This window comes from Cupressus sempervirens, chromosome 6 (assembly GCF_028749045.1).
Source record: "Cupressus sempervirens isolate cs-2001-9-10 chromosome 6, ASM2874904v1, whole genome shotgun sequence".
In the NCBI taxonomy this organism is placed as follows: Eukaryota; Viridiplantae; Streptophyta; class Pinopsida; order Cupressales; family Cupressaceae; genus Cupressus; species Cupressus sempervirens.
The window spans coordinates 388448642-388467288 of NC_143123.1; the positions used below are offsets into that span (position 1 = coordinate 388448642).

Here is an 18647-nt window from a genome sequence, read left to right on the forward strand (position 1 = left end):
TCGTAGTTCCTGCAATTGTAGAGGTGTAGTAGAGGTGTAGGTGAGTGAGAATAAAGTTAAATAGTTGTAAATTAGGATTGTGAATGCATTGATTTTTGCTTAGAATTGCACTTGTCATCTGATAGATGGCTCATATGTTTTCATAAAATAAAGTAATTTTTAATTATGAAATAATATGTATATAATTTAATATGTACACTTGTAAATAACATATAGATGTAATACATATGAATTAATGTTAATGAATAAATATAATGTAATAAATAAAAAATAACATATAACTATTTAATTTTAATACATAGTTTAGGAAAACTTAATAATAATTTATACATCTTTTAGAATTGAAGTATCTTTTTTTTGTGGTTATTTCCTTCACTATGTTTTTTGATGTAAAATATAAGTATTAATTTAATATTAAAATATATATTTAAGTTTTAAATATATTTAAGCTAAATGATAAATTGTTTAAATAAAAAATAATAATAAATGATATAATTTTTAAATTGTAACACTTATCAATTATACATATTACAAACACTATTATAAAATATAATTAAAAAAGAATGTTGTTTAATTTTTTAATTTATAAAAATAAAATGATAGCAATAATTCAAGTACTTTTATTAAAAAACTCAAATTTTTTAAAAAATTACAAATTGAAATACTAAACTCTATATTTGATTAAAAAACTTGGTAATAAAAATAAATAGTAATAATTATTATTGATTAGACATATTTGATTAAAAAATTTGGTAATAAAAATAAATAGTAATAATAATAATTATTGATTAGACATTTCTTTGTGAGGTGGAGGATAAAAATAATTGTTTTTTAAAAAGTTAATCCATTTGTCACAAGTGTGGAAAAGATAAGGAAAAGATAAGGTTGTAATTAATGCATTCATAAAATTCTTATAAACCTATATATTTGCAAAGTGTTGAAAATTCTATATTAATATGTAATGAAAATTAATTTTTCTTTTTACTATTTTTACTTTCCACCAATCCCAATAAAGATAATTAGATTTTTTTCATATGTTAAAATAATAGAAAATAGGTCAACATTACAAATTTCTGTATAGACAAAAAAATATTTATCTACCATTGGTGGGATGGAAAAGATAGTTGGCATTTATTTACATCTCACCGATGCGTTAGTATCCTGCAGGAACTAATAATTTTTTTTAACACGACTGGAAAACTGATTTAAATTTTTTTTTTATGAAGACCAAAGTAAGAAAAATGAAATGGGATCATTCTTGACCGTCACTACATGTAGCTCTTCCCGTTACAGTAAACACATATTGCCAATCTCGTACGTTTCATCCAATGAAGATCCTTTCTGGTTCCCCGCCGTAAAATGGCTGCTGTCAAATTGTACATTGAATCGAATAATTAATAAAATTGATTTCCCGCCAAAACACTGGACAACAGATACTCGAGAGAAGTAAAGCTACTCAATTCATCCGTCGGGTGGAAGTGCAAAAATGAAGGGCGGCACAGTGCAGATAACATGGCACGATTCAAAGCCTGTTCTCACTCTCGACTTTCATCGTCTCACGGGATTCCTCGCCACAGGAGGCGCCGATCACGACATCAAGGTACAGCCCTTTCGTTTCTCCAAAACTAGGTTTTTCTCTCTGCTTTTCTTCGCAGTCGATGGATCGATTCTCTTTAACTCATTTCCTAGGAAACCCTGTATGCTCAGGTTTTAATTGCTTGTACTGCTCAACTCAATATTGTTCACCTAGTTGTTATAGATGTATTTGCCGCTACCATTTGAGTACACTGCCTGATTTTTTGGTGTTTTACAAAATTGTTCGGGATAGTTGGCTAGGCGAAATGACCTTAGTTATCAGCTAAATTTTATAGACATTAACAGCAAAAGAAGCAATAGGGGATTATTAGATTTTTCGGTTTATGTAGATAAAGTTGTTTTTTCGTCTGGAAGGTGGCATGGATATTGCGGATTTGCCTTGAGAGAATCGGGTTCTTATTTAAAGAGACATGCTTGGTTTTAGGTCACGGCCAAGTCAGGGGCAATTTAGCACACGAGATTCTCTTTTTCAGAGTCCATAAGCGGATTTTCTTTCATTCTTCCTGTTTTTTTCGCATCACAAATATGCCAAGAGTATACCAAACCTTGCGCGGACTTCATTCAAGTATTTTAGAGTACAAAACGAGGTTCCAGTGATAACGGAAAAGAAATTCCCGAGTTTAGTCTTTACCGCATAAAAGGGGATTCCTCCAAGACCCCTTCAAATGAATCGTGACAAAGAATTGTAAGTTTGCTGTAGTTTCAGTCAAGCGTCTTGCAACAAAATTGATAAACTGTGAAGAAATCTAATGATTCAGTCTTATTCTGCTCGACTTGTCTCAATAGCATATATCGCGGAATGAATGGTAATCTCAAAACAAAACTTATATTTAAAGAAGGGTAAACGTAGCATTCGAGATGGGGTTACTAGTATGGTTGCATTCATTTTCAGGAGAGTATATTTGTTTGCTGTGTGATGCAGGAGCATCCGGCAATTAATAATATTTTTAGACTATATGTTGTTATTATGCATTGTAATGTGGCTTAAAAAGCCATTTCATGTCTTTGGGGGTTTCGTAAGTTAAAATCATAGTAGTCCAAATAATCTAGATATAATAAATAAAGGGTTTATATTATCATGTGGTTAGTAGTTAACTGATTCGGTTACGAGTATGTTGGAATAGGGGAAGTTGAAGGTTAGTTTTAGAAAATGGTTATCGGGTGTGGAAAAGTTATTTATCTCTGTAATGGGAAATCGAGAATAGAGGAAGGGGGAAGGAAGTCTCGGTAAAGAGACAGAAGGATGTAATGAAAAGAGAATAATGAAAATGGTGATGGGATTATTTGGGAACTATTTATCTATTACAGTATTTGCTGTTTTGAATCAACATTGAAGAATCTATTTTGATTGATTCTTGATATCAAATTTTGTTGAAGTTGGATCAGTTTTTAATAGAATGTTTTATAGTTTCATTGGGCTCAATTAATCTTACCGCTGTGCGCTCCGCATCAGATTGGTATCAGAGCACAACAAAAGGTCTGGGAAGAAGATCTAGGATTTGGCAGGTTGAAGGTCCCTTGTTGATGCTTGGAGTTGAACTATCCTCTAAGAGTGTTCCAAGGTGGTGGTTGGATATCTAACGAATCCTAGATTGGTTTGAGAGGATGGTTTTGACAAGGAGTGAAAGAGAAATGATTAAGGCATTGAAGGGGTACTTGTATGGCGGTAAGAAGGAGAGAGAAGAAAGAAAAAGAAAAAAGAAGGAAGAAGAAGCAAGAAAGAAAGAAATAAAATGGATGAGACAAGAGGAGTTGAGAAGCCTAAGAAGAGTTTTGGAAGAACAAGAAGAAGAAAGTTACAAGAATCTTAGAGAAGAGTTAGATAAGAGTATTGCAAAGTGGGAGAGGATAGCATTGCTTTTGGAGCAAGCAATAGATGAAGATGAAGATGTAGATGAAGACAAGGATCAAGAAGTGGTACATAGTCCATTGGAAGGGCATGGACAACAGATGAATGCTGGTGTAGAGAGTGAGAGTGAGAGTGAACAACAAGAGGTTGTTGTTGAACCTTGTGAGGAAAAGGTTCTTGTGGATGAGGGAGAGTTGGTGATAGGTATGGTTGAAGAAATGATTTGCCCAGATGATGGAGATGTTGACAAAAATGATCAAGATAGAATGAACATAGTCCAAAGATTACAGGCTAAGGAGAAGACTATTAATGACAGGGATGAAATATTTGTTGATCAATGTGATGCTCTAAAGATATATAAACAGGAAGAAGATCAGATTGTGTATCACTTAGATTGGTATTTTTATGCATGTGATATATGGTTGGCAAATGTATTTGTTCCAGGATTCAACAAAGATACCATGAAGGGTATTCCTTATAAAGTTTGGAATCAACATGTTGTGGGGAGCGACATCAATTCAGTCTTTCTTATGGTGACAACATTACCTGCATACAATTGGAGAACTCGGAAGAAGATCACAACAATTCAACGGGACTTGAATTTTTTTGTCCTTGGGAATATGATGCAAGAGCATTCAGCAATTAATAATATTTTTAGACTATATGTTGTTATTATGCATTGTAATGTGGCTTAAAAAACCATTTCATGTCTTTGGGGGTTTCGTAAGTTAAAATCATAGTAGTCTAAATAATCTAGATATAATAAATAAAGGGTTTCTATTATCATGTGTTTAGTAATTAACTGATTCGGTTACGAGTATGTTGGAATAGGGGAAGTTGAAGGTTAGTTTTAGGAAATGGTTATTGGGTGTGGAAAAGTTATTTATCTCTGTAATGGGAAATCGAGAATAGAGGAAGGGGGAAGGAAGTCTTGGTAAAGAGACAGAAGGATGTAATGAAAAGAGAATAATGAAAATGGTGATGGGATTGTCTGGGAACTATTTATCTATTACAGTATTTGTTGTTTTGAATCGACATTGAAGAATCTATTTTGATCGATTCTTGATATCAAATTTTGTTGAAGTTGGATCAGATTTTAATAGAATGTTTTATAGTTTCATTGGGCTCAATTGATCTTACCGCTGTGCGCTCCGCATCACTGTGCATGGGGATGTTTATTTATACAGGATATACATAGGCTTGTTGATTTAAAATAATGCAAGATTAGTCTCCCAACTGTTCTATATAATTTGTTTTGGGTGCAAATCTATGCTACTCGAATTGTCATTTTTTGCTTTGCTTATAATCTATTTCAAACTTTTTCTACCGTGGAGGTCAGTTTCCTAGCTTTTCTATATCATTTTGATTATTTTGATTGCAAATTCATCCCGCTCAAACCATCATTTTTTTGCTTTCCTTGTAACTTGTTTCAAACGTCCGCTGCCCTGTTTTTCTTGCCTTCAAAATTTTCTCTCAATTTGTAATTTTTAAATTACTTGTCCGATTTGGGTTCGGGTTCAAGGGTTTGGTATGTGGGTTTGGGCAATCTTTTTTGTCCACACAAAAACATATAGAAGTCTATTAGACAGCTTTGTAGCAACAATTAAGTTAAAAAAACTCACCATATTAATAGTCAAATAACGAAGCAAAATTTACAACCATTTTAATAGTCAAATACTAGTCAAGTTAGAATGTCACGATATTTATATTGAACTACGAAGTTAAAAATAATAATCCAAGTGTCAGCAATCGATTATCATTGATCAAATATCATATGGGTCGTTGAAAACTATTAGAATAATATCTTTATCATTTCTTATTTAATGGTCAATATTGTAAATTATGCAAATATTAGATAGTTTTTAATTTACAATTGTTTTCTTAATAGAAACATTGTCTATGTACTCTTATAAATGATTGTTTGATCATTCATTTAATCATTCAATTATTTACCTAAACATGATAGCAAACCTAAAATATGAAATTATGTTTTTTTTAAGAAACTTTGGATTACTTTTTAAATAGTTTTGAAAAATAAGTTTGTTTTTCTAGGACGCTTCCCATTCTAAAATTGAGATTAGGGTCTTTGATTGGTGGGTATTTTTATAGCTTGCCCCGTCCATTTTCTCCTATTCGTTGATGTCCATTTTCTTTTGAAAATGTGTTTGTTCACCTTTTTTCATGGTTGTTATTTCTCTATTTGCAATTGTCCAACCATGCAAAGACTATTTTGCTCCAAGTGAACTCTATGATGAGATTTTTAGACTTTGTTAGCTCGCTTTGGTTTTACCCATCTTTGCTTGCATCTTCTAGTGATCAAAGATTGTGTTTTCTGTGTGTTTTTGTGCACATGTCTATTGGTTTTTCCATGTCTTTTTTGGTTTTTTAGTGTGAAGGAGTTTTTTCAGTTTTTTTTGTTTATTTTGCATTGTTAGAAAGGAAAATCTTGAATGTCCATCTTTGTTCAATGGCTAGGGTTTGCAGGGCCTTGTTTCATAATTTTTTGGGCATTTTACTATGACCGAGGGTTTTTTTGGTTTCCCTTTTAGCTAACTAGGTTCTTTGTGAAATCCTTTGATTGATTGGAATCAACTTTTACATACATATTCCGTGGGTTTTTTTGGGTCTTTGTAAGATTCTTTTTTGAGTTTGCAAACATTCTGTACATTGGGATTTGTGTGAGATGCACTTCACATGTTTTGAAGCCAACACTTGAAATTTCCTTCCTTTGTGCGTTGGGGTATGTGCCTCAGGTTCCACAATCATTTTTTTGCCTCATCAAATTTCACATTTTTGTACCTTGTGTAGATGGTCTCTTTGAGCAACATAATGTTCAAAAGGAATCAACGATTTAGTTGCAAAATTTACAACACATGGAAACAACGGATGATGACTATGTTTGAGTATTGTTGTCTTGTAGAGCTTGTTTTGGGTAAAGAGTCTTGTCCTATCAGACTTGGACAAGATCAGGATAAATTTGACAAGCACAACTTGGAGGTGGTTGTCTTATCAAGCTTTCAGTTACTAATGATCAACTACCACAAGTGTCATCCAACAAGGTAACTATGGAGATTTCAACTATTATGAAGGATCTCCACGAGGCATTGGAGAAGAAGCAAGCTTTTTTCCTAAAGAACCAATTATTTTCTATCATGATGGATGAGTGTATGTCCATACAGAAGCATTTGACAAATGTTAAGGACATTCGAGATCAACAAGAGTTCATTAGCCAAAAAATGTTGGAAGAGGATATGGTAGTCATAACCTTGAAGAGTCTACCCCAATCTTATAAGCTCTTCATTAAAACACTCATCATTACTACAACTAATGTTGACTTTAAGTTTTCAAATTTGTGCACCAAACTTCAGCAACAAGATTGTTGGAAGCAACGGTTTGGTAGTAGCGCCAATTCGCCCTCCTTAGACAAGCCTTTAAATCTAAATCCTTTCACAAGGATGAAGGCAAATCTCAATCAGCTCCAAAGAAAGGCTCCAACCTCATGATAACTCAAAGAAGAAGAAAGTTGAGTGTAACTACTGCCACAAATTTGGCGTCTTGATAAAGGATTGTCAGAGTCAAATTGCTTATAAATAATGAAAATAGGGAGGGTCTCTACCAAAGGTCATTGTCACTGAGCACTCAAAACAAAAGAATTCACATTTTATTAGTGTAACATGGGCACTTGGTGATGTTAGGACAAGGAAAAAGGGCTTCAATTTGGGGAGGGTGGGGGGAGGACAACGATAGGTGGGTGGGTGTGGTGGTTGTAATATACCATGCATATAGTACTTGAAATGCTAGTTATGAAGTGATGTATAGTAGCATAAATCTAATAAATTACAATACCAAATACTTGAACATAGTGAAATTGCAGCATCAATATCAAAAATATCATAAAAATAATTATAATGAGTAGCATGATATCAAAACAAGTACAAAATCATGTACACAGATTAATAAATATGCATACGCAATGTATCTAGCAGTGACCTTTACGATAGCCAGTAAACTCCCTTTCTATCACAAGTGTTGCAGTTGCAACTTTTGCTTGCAAAAACCCTAAGTGGTGAGATGGTGTAATATCATAAAGATAATTATAATGAGTAGCATGATATCAAAACAAGTACAAAATCATGTACACAGATTAATAAATATGCATACACAGTGACCTTTACGACAGCCAGTAAACTCCCTTTCTATCACAAGTGTTGCAGTTGCAACTTTTGCTTGCAAAAACCCTAAGCGGTGAGATGGTGGCGCGAAGGTAGTGGTGGGGTGACTTGGGAAGGTTAAGTCCTTGACCTAGTGATGTCCTCGACCTAGGGCGTGGGTGTTTGGGGGGGGTAACAAGGCTTCGTGCTATATTGCATTTTATGCTTTCATGGTGAAATGCCACGTAGATCATGTGAAGTCTTCTGCTTGGCACATAGACTTTGGTGCTTCTAGATATTTCGCTCATTAGTGTGATTGGTTCACAAACTTCTCACTCTTCATCGATTCAGTCATTTTTGGAGGTGAAGAAGAGTATACTGTTGTTGGCAAGGGCAACATGCAGATATAGTCTAGTGGGAGGAATCTCATGTTCCACAATGTATAGTACGTTCCTGGTATGGAACTAAATCTTTTCCCAGTGAGCCAAATTATGTAACATTCCTGTCATCTTGTCATGCTATTCAGTTTACACAAGTATTTGATTGTTGATCGTGTAACTTGCACTACTATGGCTATTGACATTGAGGATCATGCTTTGTGCAAACTTGTGGATTCAGGTCATTTTCTTGAGCATGCATTTCTAGTGGTATAATCTTCCTTCAATAGTCTTTGGCATCAATTGTATGGCCACTTGAATATTCCCTATCTTGCCCAACTTTTTTGAGATGATCTAGTTCTTGGCTTACCTGAGATCCAAACTCAACATCATTAAGTTTGTGGAGCTTGTTAGACTAGGAAGTAGTAGAGGACACCATTCAAGGATGGTGACTCATGGTGAGTCTCAAAGGTATTGGAGCACATTGATGTATATGGTCCAATGAATACATATTCCGTTATTGGCGCTCGATATTTCTTGGTTTTTGTTGATAATTTTAGTTGTCAAATATGGGTATACTTTCTTAGATAGAAATCAAATGTGTTAAATATATTTAAAACTTTTAAGGCCTTAGTGGAAAAAGAGTCAAATTGTTGAATAGTCACTCTTAGGTCAGATAATGGGGGAGAGTTTTGTTCTATTGCTTTCTCCAACTTTAGTGATACACATGATATCAAATGACAGTTAATTACACCATTACACGTTGTAGAATGACATTGTTGAATATCAAAATCATACTATAATAGAAAAATGAGGTCAATGATAAACCACATGAGTGTTCCTAAGAAATTTTGAGTAGAAGCAGAATTCAGCACACAAGTTGTTAAGGGAAAGACTCAAGAAAGTTGGACTAGTTGCAAACCTAGGAACCATTTGAAAGTCTTTAGGCTCTTTAGCATATGTTTGGATTCCAGATGCCCACCGCTCTAAGTTGGATTCCTAGAGTTAGAAACTTATGTTCATAGGGTACAATAACAACCATAAGGCTTATCGATTGATTAATGTAGACATTAATCTTCTTCTCTTCTGTCTCAGTGTTGTCTTTGATGAAGGACAAGGACCTTTTCAACTTTCTCCATCTGTAGAATTATGAGGATCAACCTTTGAAAGTTGTTGATTTGGGTGCCCGACTGCCATTTGTTTCACTTGCTGGGGGTATGATGTAGACAAATTCTAGATTTGATGATGCGCTACTTGAATTTCCTTTGAATGATGTTCCTCATTTTGAACATGTTTTAAATTCTATTCCAATTATTCCTCTTGCATTTAATGTTGTGCCTTCTACTCCTAGGCCTAAATGGTGGGCTAAAAAAATAGTAATCTCTATCCTGATGAGCTCAGCGAGGGTAGTATTTTCTAGAAACAGGTGAAAGTATGGTGCAAGAACACCTTAATTATATTGTTGTGGAATGCAATTAGTTGATGTAATAAGGTCTAAAGGCAACAAATCTTGTGAGATTGAGCCTAATTGGACCCATTTTGTTTGCAAACCTTGATTGATGGACTTAGTCAATTTTGGGGTCTTGAGCAACCAAGGGTGGTCATATTATGAATCTTGCTTGGGAAGGGTGATCCAAGGTTAATTAGATGTTTGGAATTGTAGGTGATTTGGGACACTTAGGAGAAGATTTGAGTAGTAGAAGTGCAAAATTGCTAAGTTGCTCAAAAGTTGCAAAATTGCAACTTTTTACAAGATGTTGCAACAATGAAACTTTATGCTAAAAAATCAGTTGGAAATGGGCACAATTGATCCAAGAGCACATAAAAGGCCTTGGAAATTGTTTTTAGAGTTAGTTGGATCAATCAAGGCAAGACACTAGATTTGTGTACAAGATTTTGTTATGTTTTCCCTTACTATCAACACTTTTTCGTACTGCAACTCATAGCACATTGATTGGTTTGTAAGGTTATTTTTTGGATTTTAAAGCTTTTTGTTTTACCTTTCTTTTGCACTTGGTTTGAGGCTTTTGAAGTTCAACATGTGAAGAGAGCTGTGGCTTTGAATCCTCATAGGCCTAAGACCCTCAAAACCAAGGGTTTTGTAATTAAAATGAGATTACCCTAGCATTCCACAGTCATAATTCAATATGCCGTCTTGGAATGCTAGGAATGATTGCATACTTTGATCTTGCTTTGTTTTTGGGCTTGCCAAGGTTAGTTTTCTAATTTTGCAATGATGCCCTAGGCTGATCACTGGGTAGTGGTGAGCAAGGAAGAGATGAAGATAAGTTGATTGCAATGCACAATGGATTGGATGGTGGAAACTAAAGGTGGATTGGATTCATTAGACTTGTGTAGACCCCATTTAGGTGCATAGACTTCAAGATAGTTGGATTGGTGAAGATTTGAAAGCCTTGTTTGTAAAATTGCTTAAAAATTGCTTAGTTCAGGTTGTAGGACTTAGGAGCATAACCCAAGTACAATTCTTGATTATTGTAAAGAGCTACCAAATGGGTGTCAAAAATTGTAATTTGTTGTTGGGGTTGTCCATATGGAAGTTAAATTAGAAGCCAACTACTCAATAGGTAGGGCTAATTCAATTAGGCATATTAGATCTTTCTACAACATCTTGACTGTTAAGTTTGTTTGTGCAAAACCCATGGAACCATTGTCTAAGTGGAATGTAACCAACCTAGTTAGATGTCATGAAGGGTATGAAGACGTGATACTAGTTGGTGGAGGAATTGTGGTAGTTGTCCTTTGGAAGGAGCAATTTGTTAAGTTAGGAAAGTTGAGTTGTATGGCTAATGCAGGAGCATCTTGGGTTGCCTTGTTATCCTGCTCATTTGGTTCACCTAGCAGTCCTTCATGTGCCTAGCAGTTCTTCATGTGCCTAGCAACTCCTTCATGTGCCTAGCAATCCTGTTTTCTTCATGTGCCTAGTAACCCAGTTTTCTTCATGTGCCTAGTAACCCAGTTTTTTTTTCATGTGCCTAGTAACCCTGTTTTCCTTCATGTGTCGAGTTACTGGAGCATTCCTTCATGTGCCGAGTTACCCAATGTATGCCGAGTGATTCTTCATGTGCCGAGTTACTCAGTGTATGCTGAGTGTTTCTTCATGTGCCGAGTTACCTAGTGGATGTCGAGTGTTTCTTCATGTGCCGAGTTACTCAGTGCATGCCGAGTGTTTCTTCATGTGCCGAGTTACCCAGTGTATTTCGAGTGTCAATATTTGGACGTGATTTTGCGAGCCGACTTGCGGGATTTATTTCATTCGTGACATTTATGTTAAGATCTTTTCTTGGGATGAGTCCAGACTGTTGTTGGGTCGGCCTTCCTCTTATATAATGATTCTAGAATGATCTGTAAGCCATTTTGGCAAGTGTAAATAGAGTATTTAGGCTTAGATTTAGGAAAGTTTTGGAGAAGTTTCAGATAGAGCAGATTAGAGAGTAGAACTGAAAGTGCGAATTTGCAGTTGGATCTTTGAATGTGAATTGGCCATAACCTAGAAGGCCTTACAGCTGGGGATGTATGAAGATATTTTGATGAACCAATAAAAGTGTTTCACTCTTCTTCCTCCTTTGGTTGTTGTTCTTTGTGTTCGTTTCCGTTGTGTTAACTCTTGCAGGGTGGTTTGGATAGCTGGGTGAGCCTTTGGCCCTAGTTATTCCCCCTATTGCATGCGTCAATGGCAACCTAGGAAGTCAGTAGGATTGTCGTCAAGGAAGCCTTGGGAAGGTGAGACAAATGCTTAGGGTGACCTTGAGAAGGTCCCTAAATTCTTGAACATTGGATGGTCTAAACTGGCTAGTAAGGTTTGTTGTGAAATAAACTGCAAGTTCCTCTGCATCATATTGGTATTAGAGCCAATATTGGTGTGATCAGTTTGGTATATGTTAGACACTCAAGAATCAACGTTTCCAAAAATCTTTGAGGCTAGCATAATGCCTCCCAAACAATGAATCCAGAGGCCATTAGGTAGTTGGTGCAAGAAATGAGCACTAGAGCTCAAGAGCAAGAATCGAAAAAAGATAAGAAGGAAAAAGGAAAGTTGACTGAATGGGGAGATATTACAGATGATGAGGAAGAAGAGAGTCCCACAATATAGGTGACTTTATCTCCTAGTTAACCAAAGAACAAAAGGTATTTATAGATGTCTTTAAGTCTATTAGTAAACATCATTTTGATTCGTTATCTATATTTAATGGTGATTTGAATGGGAAAAAATTGTTAGATTGGATAGATGCAATGAATAATCATTTTGATTATAAAGAAGTGTGAGATGACAAGAAGGTTAGTGTTACAAAAGCTAGGTTGAAAGGGTCAACCTTAGAATGGTGGAACATAATCCTTAGAATGGTGGAACATAATGCAAGAAGTAAGAGTCCAAGCTGGGAAGAAGATCACTTCTTGGGAAAGAATGCAAATTAGATTGAAGACCCAGTTCTTGCCTGTAGACTATAAAGTACAAGTGCATAAGAGGTTACAAAACATAAAGCAAAGATAGTTGGATGTGAATGCCTACACAGAAGAACTTCACAAGCTCAATTTGAGAGTCAAGAAACAAGAGAATGAAGTGGAGAAATTGGTTAGATATTTAATGGTCCAAGACAAAATATACAAGATGAAATAAGCATCTTAGCCCTTGATACTGTCCACAAATGCTTCTAATTGGCTTTAATGAATGAAGACAAAATCAAAAGAAGAGGGGAGCAAAATCAAAGAAATAGAGGTGGCAAAGGTTATAAAGGAAGAGGAACTTTTGGTAGGGGTAATGTACCTAGCAAAAGTGGAGAAACCTCACTAATAGAGGGTAGTGGAGAAAGTAGTGGTAGAGGAGGATCTTACAGAGGAGGCTATAGAAAGGAAGGAGTAATTTTAAAGGAAGGTTTGGAAACCAAAGCAAGAGTGCCACTGTATTCACCGGCAAATATTACAACTATAATCAAGTTGGTCACACCATTTGCAGATGTCTTGAAAGTACTTCTAGTTCTCATGCAGGAGAAAGGAGAACTCAATTGGTACAAGAGGAAGATAGTAACAATGTGACTTAACCAGTAGGGAAAGCAAGATCAATCATGGAGGGAAAAAAGCTTATGCTTATAAGAACACTGTTGATGGTGCAACAACATAAGGAGCCCTCACAAAGGAAGACACTCTTCAAAACCACATGTAAGTCCTATGGTAAGATTTGTAAGGTTATTGTTGATTCATGATCTATTGAAGATATTGTAGCCTTAGAAATGGTAGAGAAGTTGAAGTTGAAGAGACCACCTCATACTAGCCCTTACAAAGTGTTATGGCTCAATAAAGGTCAACAAGTCCTTGTGGACGAACAAACTTGGGTAGAATTTGAGGCAGGGGATTATAGGGACAAAGTGTCGTGTGATATACTCACGATGAATGCTTGTCATTAGTTGCTAGGCTGTCCATGGCCGTATGATGTTAAGGCAATACATGATGGGGAAAGAAATACTTCCATGATAACTAAGGAGGGTAGGAAATACCAAATGGATCCTTTGTCTAATCAGGGAAAAGATAAACATGTTGGGTCTAGTGTTATGTTGCTTAGTGGTAAGGAGTTCCTCAAAGTATTGAAAACAAAAGGAGGCTATGGTTATACCATTATGGTGAAACCCAAAGAAGTAGGGAAGACTAAGACTAAACTTGAGGTGCCTGCAAAAGTCCAAAAGCTATTGGACCAGTATGAATATATTGTAGTTAAGGGGATATTTAATACCTTGCCCCTAAAAGAGACATTAGTCATCAAATGATCTACAATACCTAACAAAGCTGCCTATACGATGATACTTGCACAAATGAGGAAACATGAAAACAGTGCAAGAATTGTTGGATAGAGGGCTTATAAGTAAGAGTTTAAGCCCATGTGCAGTCCCAACCGTGTTAGTACCCAAGAAAGATGATAAGTGGAGGATGTGTACTGATTCAAGGGCTACAAACAAGATCACCATTAGATACAAGATTCCTATGCCTAGGATGGAGGACTTAATGGACTACTTGGGTGGAGCATGTTATTTTTCTAAGGTGGATTTGTAATCAGGTTATCTTCAAATAAGGATCAAACTAGGGGATGAGTGGAAGATAGATTTCAAAACCAATGAAGGTTGTATGAATGGTTGGTGATGCCTTTTGGGCTCACAAATGCACCTATCACCTTTTTCACCTTATGAATGAGGTTCTTGTTGAATTCATTGGCAAATTTGTGATAGTGTATCTTGATGACATTTTGATTTTTAGCAAGACTAAGGAGTAACATCTCAAGCACTTGGACATGGTTCTCAGGAAGCTACATCAAGAAATGTTGATGATCAACTTGGAAAAGAGGGAGTTTCTTTAAACTGAAGTGGTATATCTTGGGTTTGTAATATCAGAGGGTTGTTTAAAATTGGATCCCTCTAAGGTAGAGGCCATCCTTAATTGCCCTACTCCCAAATTAGTAGGGGATGTGCAGAGTTTCCATGGGTTAACTTCATTTAATAGGAAGTTTATAAAAAGTATTAGTCATATATGTGCTCTTATCCTTAATACCATCAAAGGTGGACTTAGTTGTCGCTTCACTTGGATTGATAAGGCCAATAGTAGTTTTGAGAGTTTGAAAAGAAAGTTGTTGAGTTACCTTCCCTAAGGTTGCTAGATTTTAATCAAGTGTTTACAATCGAGTATGATGCATGTAAGTTGGCCATAGAAGCAATTTTGAGTCAAGAGGACCATCATATGGAATTCTTTTTAGAGAAACTCAATGAGGCTAAACAAAAGTATTCAACCTATGACCTAGAGTTGTATGCCATGGTGCAAGCCTTAAAGAAATGGAGGCATTACTTGTTGCCTAAAGAGTTTCTTGAATAGGTAGGAGAAGTTGAATCAAAGACACTTGAAGTGGGTAGAGCAGTTGCAAGCCTGTACTTTTATCATTTAGCTTAAAAAGGGCACCACAAATAAGGGTGTAGATGCTTTAAGCTTAAGGGTCCTCACCATCCAAGAAATTCAATTGCAAAGTGTAGGTTTAGAAGCTTTGAAAGACCTATATAAGGAAGACAAAGATTTTGCAGAGGCCTATAAAGTTTGTTCTCAATTCACTAATGCTTTCCATGTTGATTATTCTGATTTCATTTTGTAGGATGGATTGTTGTTTAAAGGACATTTGTTGTGTATTCCTCAATGTTCAACAAGGGAAAATATTTTCAAAGAAAAGCATTAGGGCAGTCTTGGAGGTCACTGTGGCTTAGACAAGTCCCTAGAACAAGTAACAAGATTCTATCATTGGCCTAAAGTATAGAGTGATGTTAGGAATTTTATGGAACAATGTTCAATTTGTCAAAGGGCAAAGGTTACATCATCTAATATAGGTCTCTACCTATTGGCTAAAAATTTTGTACGTCACTAACTACGACTTACAAAATTGTGACTTTAGGCAACATTTCATGAGATTTCTCTCTCCTCTCAGCAATAGGGGAGGCTCCCTTCTTACCGTAGGTGCCTTCAATAAAAACTTAACTGAAATTACAAAAATGATGGTTCTCTTGATCAATTCCTTCTTTTCAGGAATGATTTGCATACAACTCTAACTTTTCAACTTAACAAAAAGTGCCTTATTGCTACGATAATACCAGTGACCCTAGACTTGACATAAGAATAACACCAGGGGCAACAATTTACATTTTGTATTTTGTGAAACAAAAACAGGAACCCAAAGTCTCCTACATTTGTCTCGAATAAGGATTCAAGTAGGATAAATAGTAAGGCACAAAGTCTCTTATTGAATACTCTCAAATTTAATCAAAACACATACAACTGAAGTCCAAAGTTTTCAGCTCTAAGTAATCAGCCACTACTATCGATTACAATTCGTCCTCCTGAAACACAAAGTCTTCAAAGTTCAAATTGGATTTGAATGTAATAGGCAGCTCAAAGTCTACATAATTAAAATTCAAATCCTTCTTGGTCAAAACCCCAAAACTCACAACCAATAGCCAGAAAATGTCGTCACATAACAACTTGAATCAACACAAAGTTTGAAAGCAAGTTGCCTCTTTTACTGAAAGCAATTTAATTTACATCCAAGCACAAAGTCTTAGAGTGCACAATACAATTTGGCAGAATTTTCTCGCCTTGCCAAAAGATGATTATTTACAATGAGCTATTCCCTTTATATAGGAAAATTGGAGAGAGAAAGGTGGAGGCAAAAGTAGGACAGCCTCAACCACCTTGACTTATCTCTACTACTTTGACTTTATTCAAAGTTGAATGCCTAATGCGATTACAAGCTGGTTGTACAAGTGCATGTTATCCTGTATTTACAGCATAGATGCTCTTTACATGTAGCTTTCTTACTGCTATCTACTTAAAGCATATGAAAATTTGATTCGAAGTAGTCACATGGTATCAACTAGGTCTCCAAACTTCCGTAGGGACTCACATACAATTGTAGCATTTGGTTCACTTGAGCATTGCAAGATCATTGTAACCTTCTTGAGTAGGCTTACTACTTCAGATATTGGTTTGTTACAAATTCCATTTGATTTTGCAGATTCTTCAATGAATACTTTCAGATTGCAAATGTATCCAACACACTGATGTTGAAGTCATCCACTTTAACTTGTAAGCGGACGACCTCTGCAAACTTTGTGAGAACATCTTCTTGATTCTTGAGTTTGTTATCTTTAGTGATGATTTCGAATGATAGCCCTCTAAATGCCTCTCTGATCATGCTTTCTTGGTTAGTTATCTTGGCTACTGTTGCCTTCGCATCTTTTACGAGTCCTTGTAGAACTTTTTCTTTGCTGGTCATCATGTGTGCATAATCATGATACATAATAGATGTGATAACTTTGTACTCACACAAGACGTCCAAATAAATCTCCATCATGTTGTTCCAGGCACCAAGGTTTCTATCCAGCAATTCGAGTTGATGATTGAGTGACTTGAGAATGTCATTCAATCCAGTAGTAGCCTCTTTCCCATTTGCTGGTGTAGCTTCTCTTGACATTGTCGAATGGTGTGCATGTGCAACTGTCACATGAAAGTTCCATTGTGTATGAACATTGTCATGTGAGGGGTCCATGACAAGCTTGTGGTGTAAAAACACAGATTTTAGGGAAGGTATGGATAGGTAGAATGGATGAAACAATTGAGGCTAGCGAATGAGCAAATGGGTCAAACTCAAAATGGCTCAAAAATAGCTAAAATAACCAACAACGTTTTTTTTGGAGTGGACTGCATATGCGGACAGTGAGTTTTAAAATATGCAAATGATGAATAAAATGTAATGGAATAAAAACATAGCATGCTTTAATAGGTGTAAGCGATACTTTGTATCCGACAAGCATATGGAAAATTTTTCTTCAACCATAGGGCAGCCATATGGAGGTTCATGGAATGCATATTGGTGGGGTTTTATCTTGCATTCGCATGTGAGGAAAATGTTGAGCTTGCCTTTCTTTTGAGAGCAAGATTTTACACCCGACTACATATGCAAGTAAGATGAGACCTTACATATGCAACTTGGAGAAGAAAACAGAAGATAGAAAGAACAACATAATGAAAAACATACAAATCTGAAAATGGAAATGTTAGTGACTTGCATGAACATTCAAACAAAAATATATACAAAATGCCTTAGAGAAAATAAGCAAGAAAAACTACTTCCACTTCACCAAGAATGAGAAAGACAAAAACTTTGTCCAAATCTTGAGCAAATCTGAAAATATCCAAGAGATGTTCGAATTTTAGATTTGCCCAAACCAAGACTTAAATAGATTTCGAAATCCTCATTACATGGTTCGAGTTTGGACATGTGGATATAGTTTAGAGAAATGCAATGCCCAAAATGTGGAACAACTTTGACCAAATCAATGTCACATGCAAATGCATTAAAAAATGACGTCCAAAGCATATCAAATGATTTAGAAGACTTGAATGCAAGCTAGGAAGGATAGGAAATGCTTTCAAACTTACTTTGATCCAATTGCTTGCTCTTTTGGTGCAAATTGCTCAAAACTAGGGCATTTTTGAGCAAAAATGTGCCCTAGATGGGTTGAGAAATGAAGAAAATACTCAACAAACTCCATTTTCGAGTAGCCCAATGTGTTCTTTGGGTGATTTTAGGCAAGAAAAACCCTTAGATCATCAAAAATGACCAAGAAATGCTCAAGATATGAGCATTTGAAGGCTGCAAAATCCACTTTTGGAGAAAAACGCCCAAAAAAGTGAAGTTTTGGGCTAAAAATCGCCACTTTTAGGTGTTTGATAAAAAGTCTCATGTTATGAAGTAAAAATGCACTTTTTGGTTGCATTTGCATGTGAAAAATGTGCCCTAAACCCCTCCAAATGTAGGCTGCAAGTTAAAAATGGGATTTTTAATGCAAATGCATATATTATAATGCATGCAATGTGCTCCAAAATCACCATTTTGCCTTGTAATGTTTTAAAAGTCACTTAAATGCACTTTTATAAAACAAATACTCATTTTAAAACATATGCAATTGTTTGGAAAATTGCCATGATGAACTTTTAGTGTAAAACACACTTTTGTAGACGAGTTACATGTTTTTGAAAGACATGCAATTGGGCAAATAGTTGCCACTTTGCCTTGGTGGAGTTTTAAAACATGAAAACAAATTTTAAAATGCATGTAGTTGGGCCAAAAAATGC

The 18647-nt window shown here is 35.6% G+C and overlaps 1 protein-coding gene across 2 annotated transcripts in view; it reads left to right on the forward strand.

Moving 5' to 3' along the window:
* Positions 1-1122: 1122 nt before the first annotated feature.
* LOC149552684 (chromatin assembly factor 1 subunit FAS2-like) overlaps positions 1123-18647 on the forward strand; it is a 104257-nt gene continuing 86732 nt past the window's right edge. The window contains exon 1 of one of the 2 annotated variants that reach the window (XM_089788249.1): positions 1123-1600. In XM_089788249.1, coding sequence (XP_089644375.1) covers positions 1487-1600 — 114 coding nt within the window. In that variant the 5' untranslated portion in view covers positions 1123-1486. The remainder of the gene's footprint in view (positions 1601-18647) is intronic. The other variant, XM_089788248.1, reaches the window with a different exon arrangement.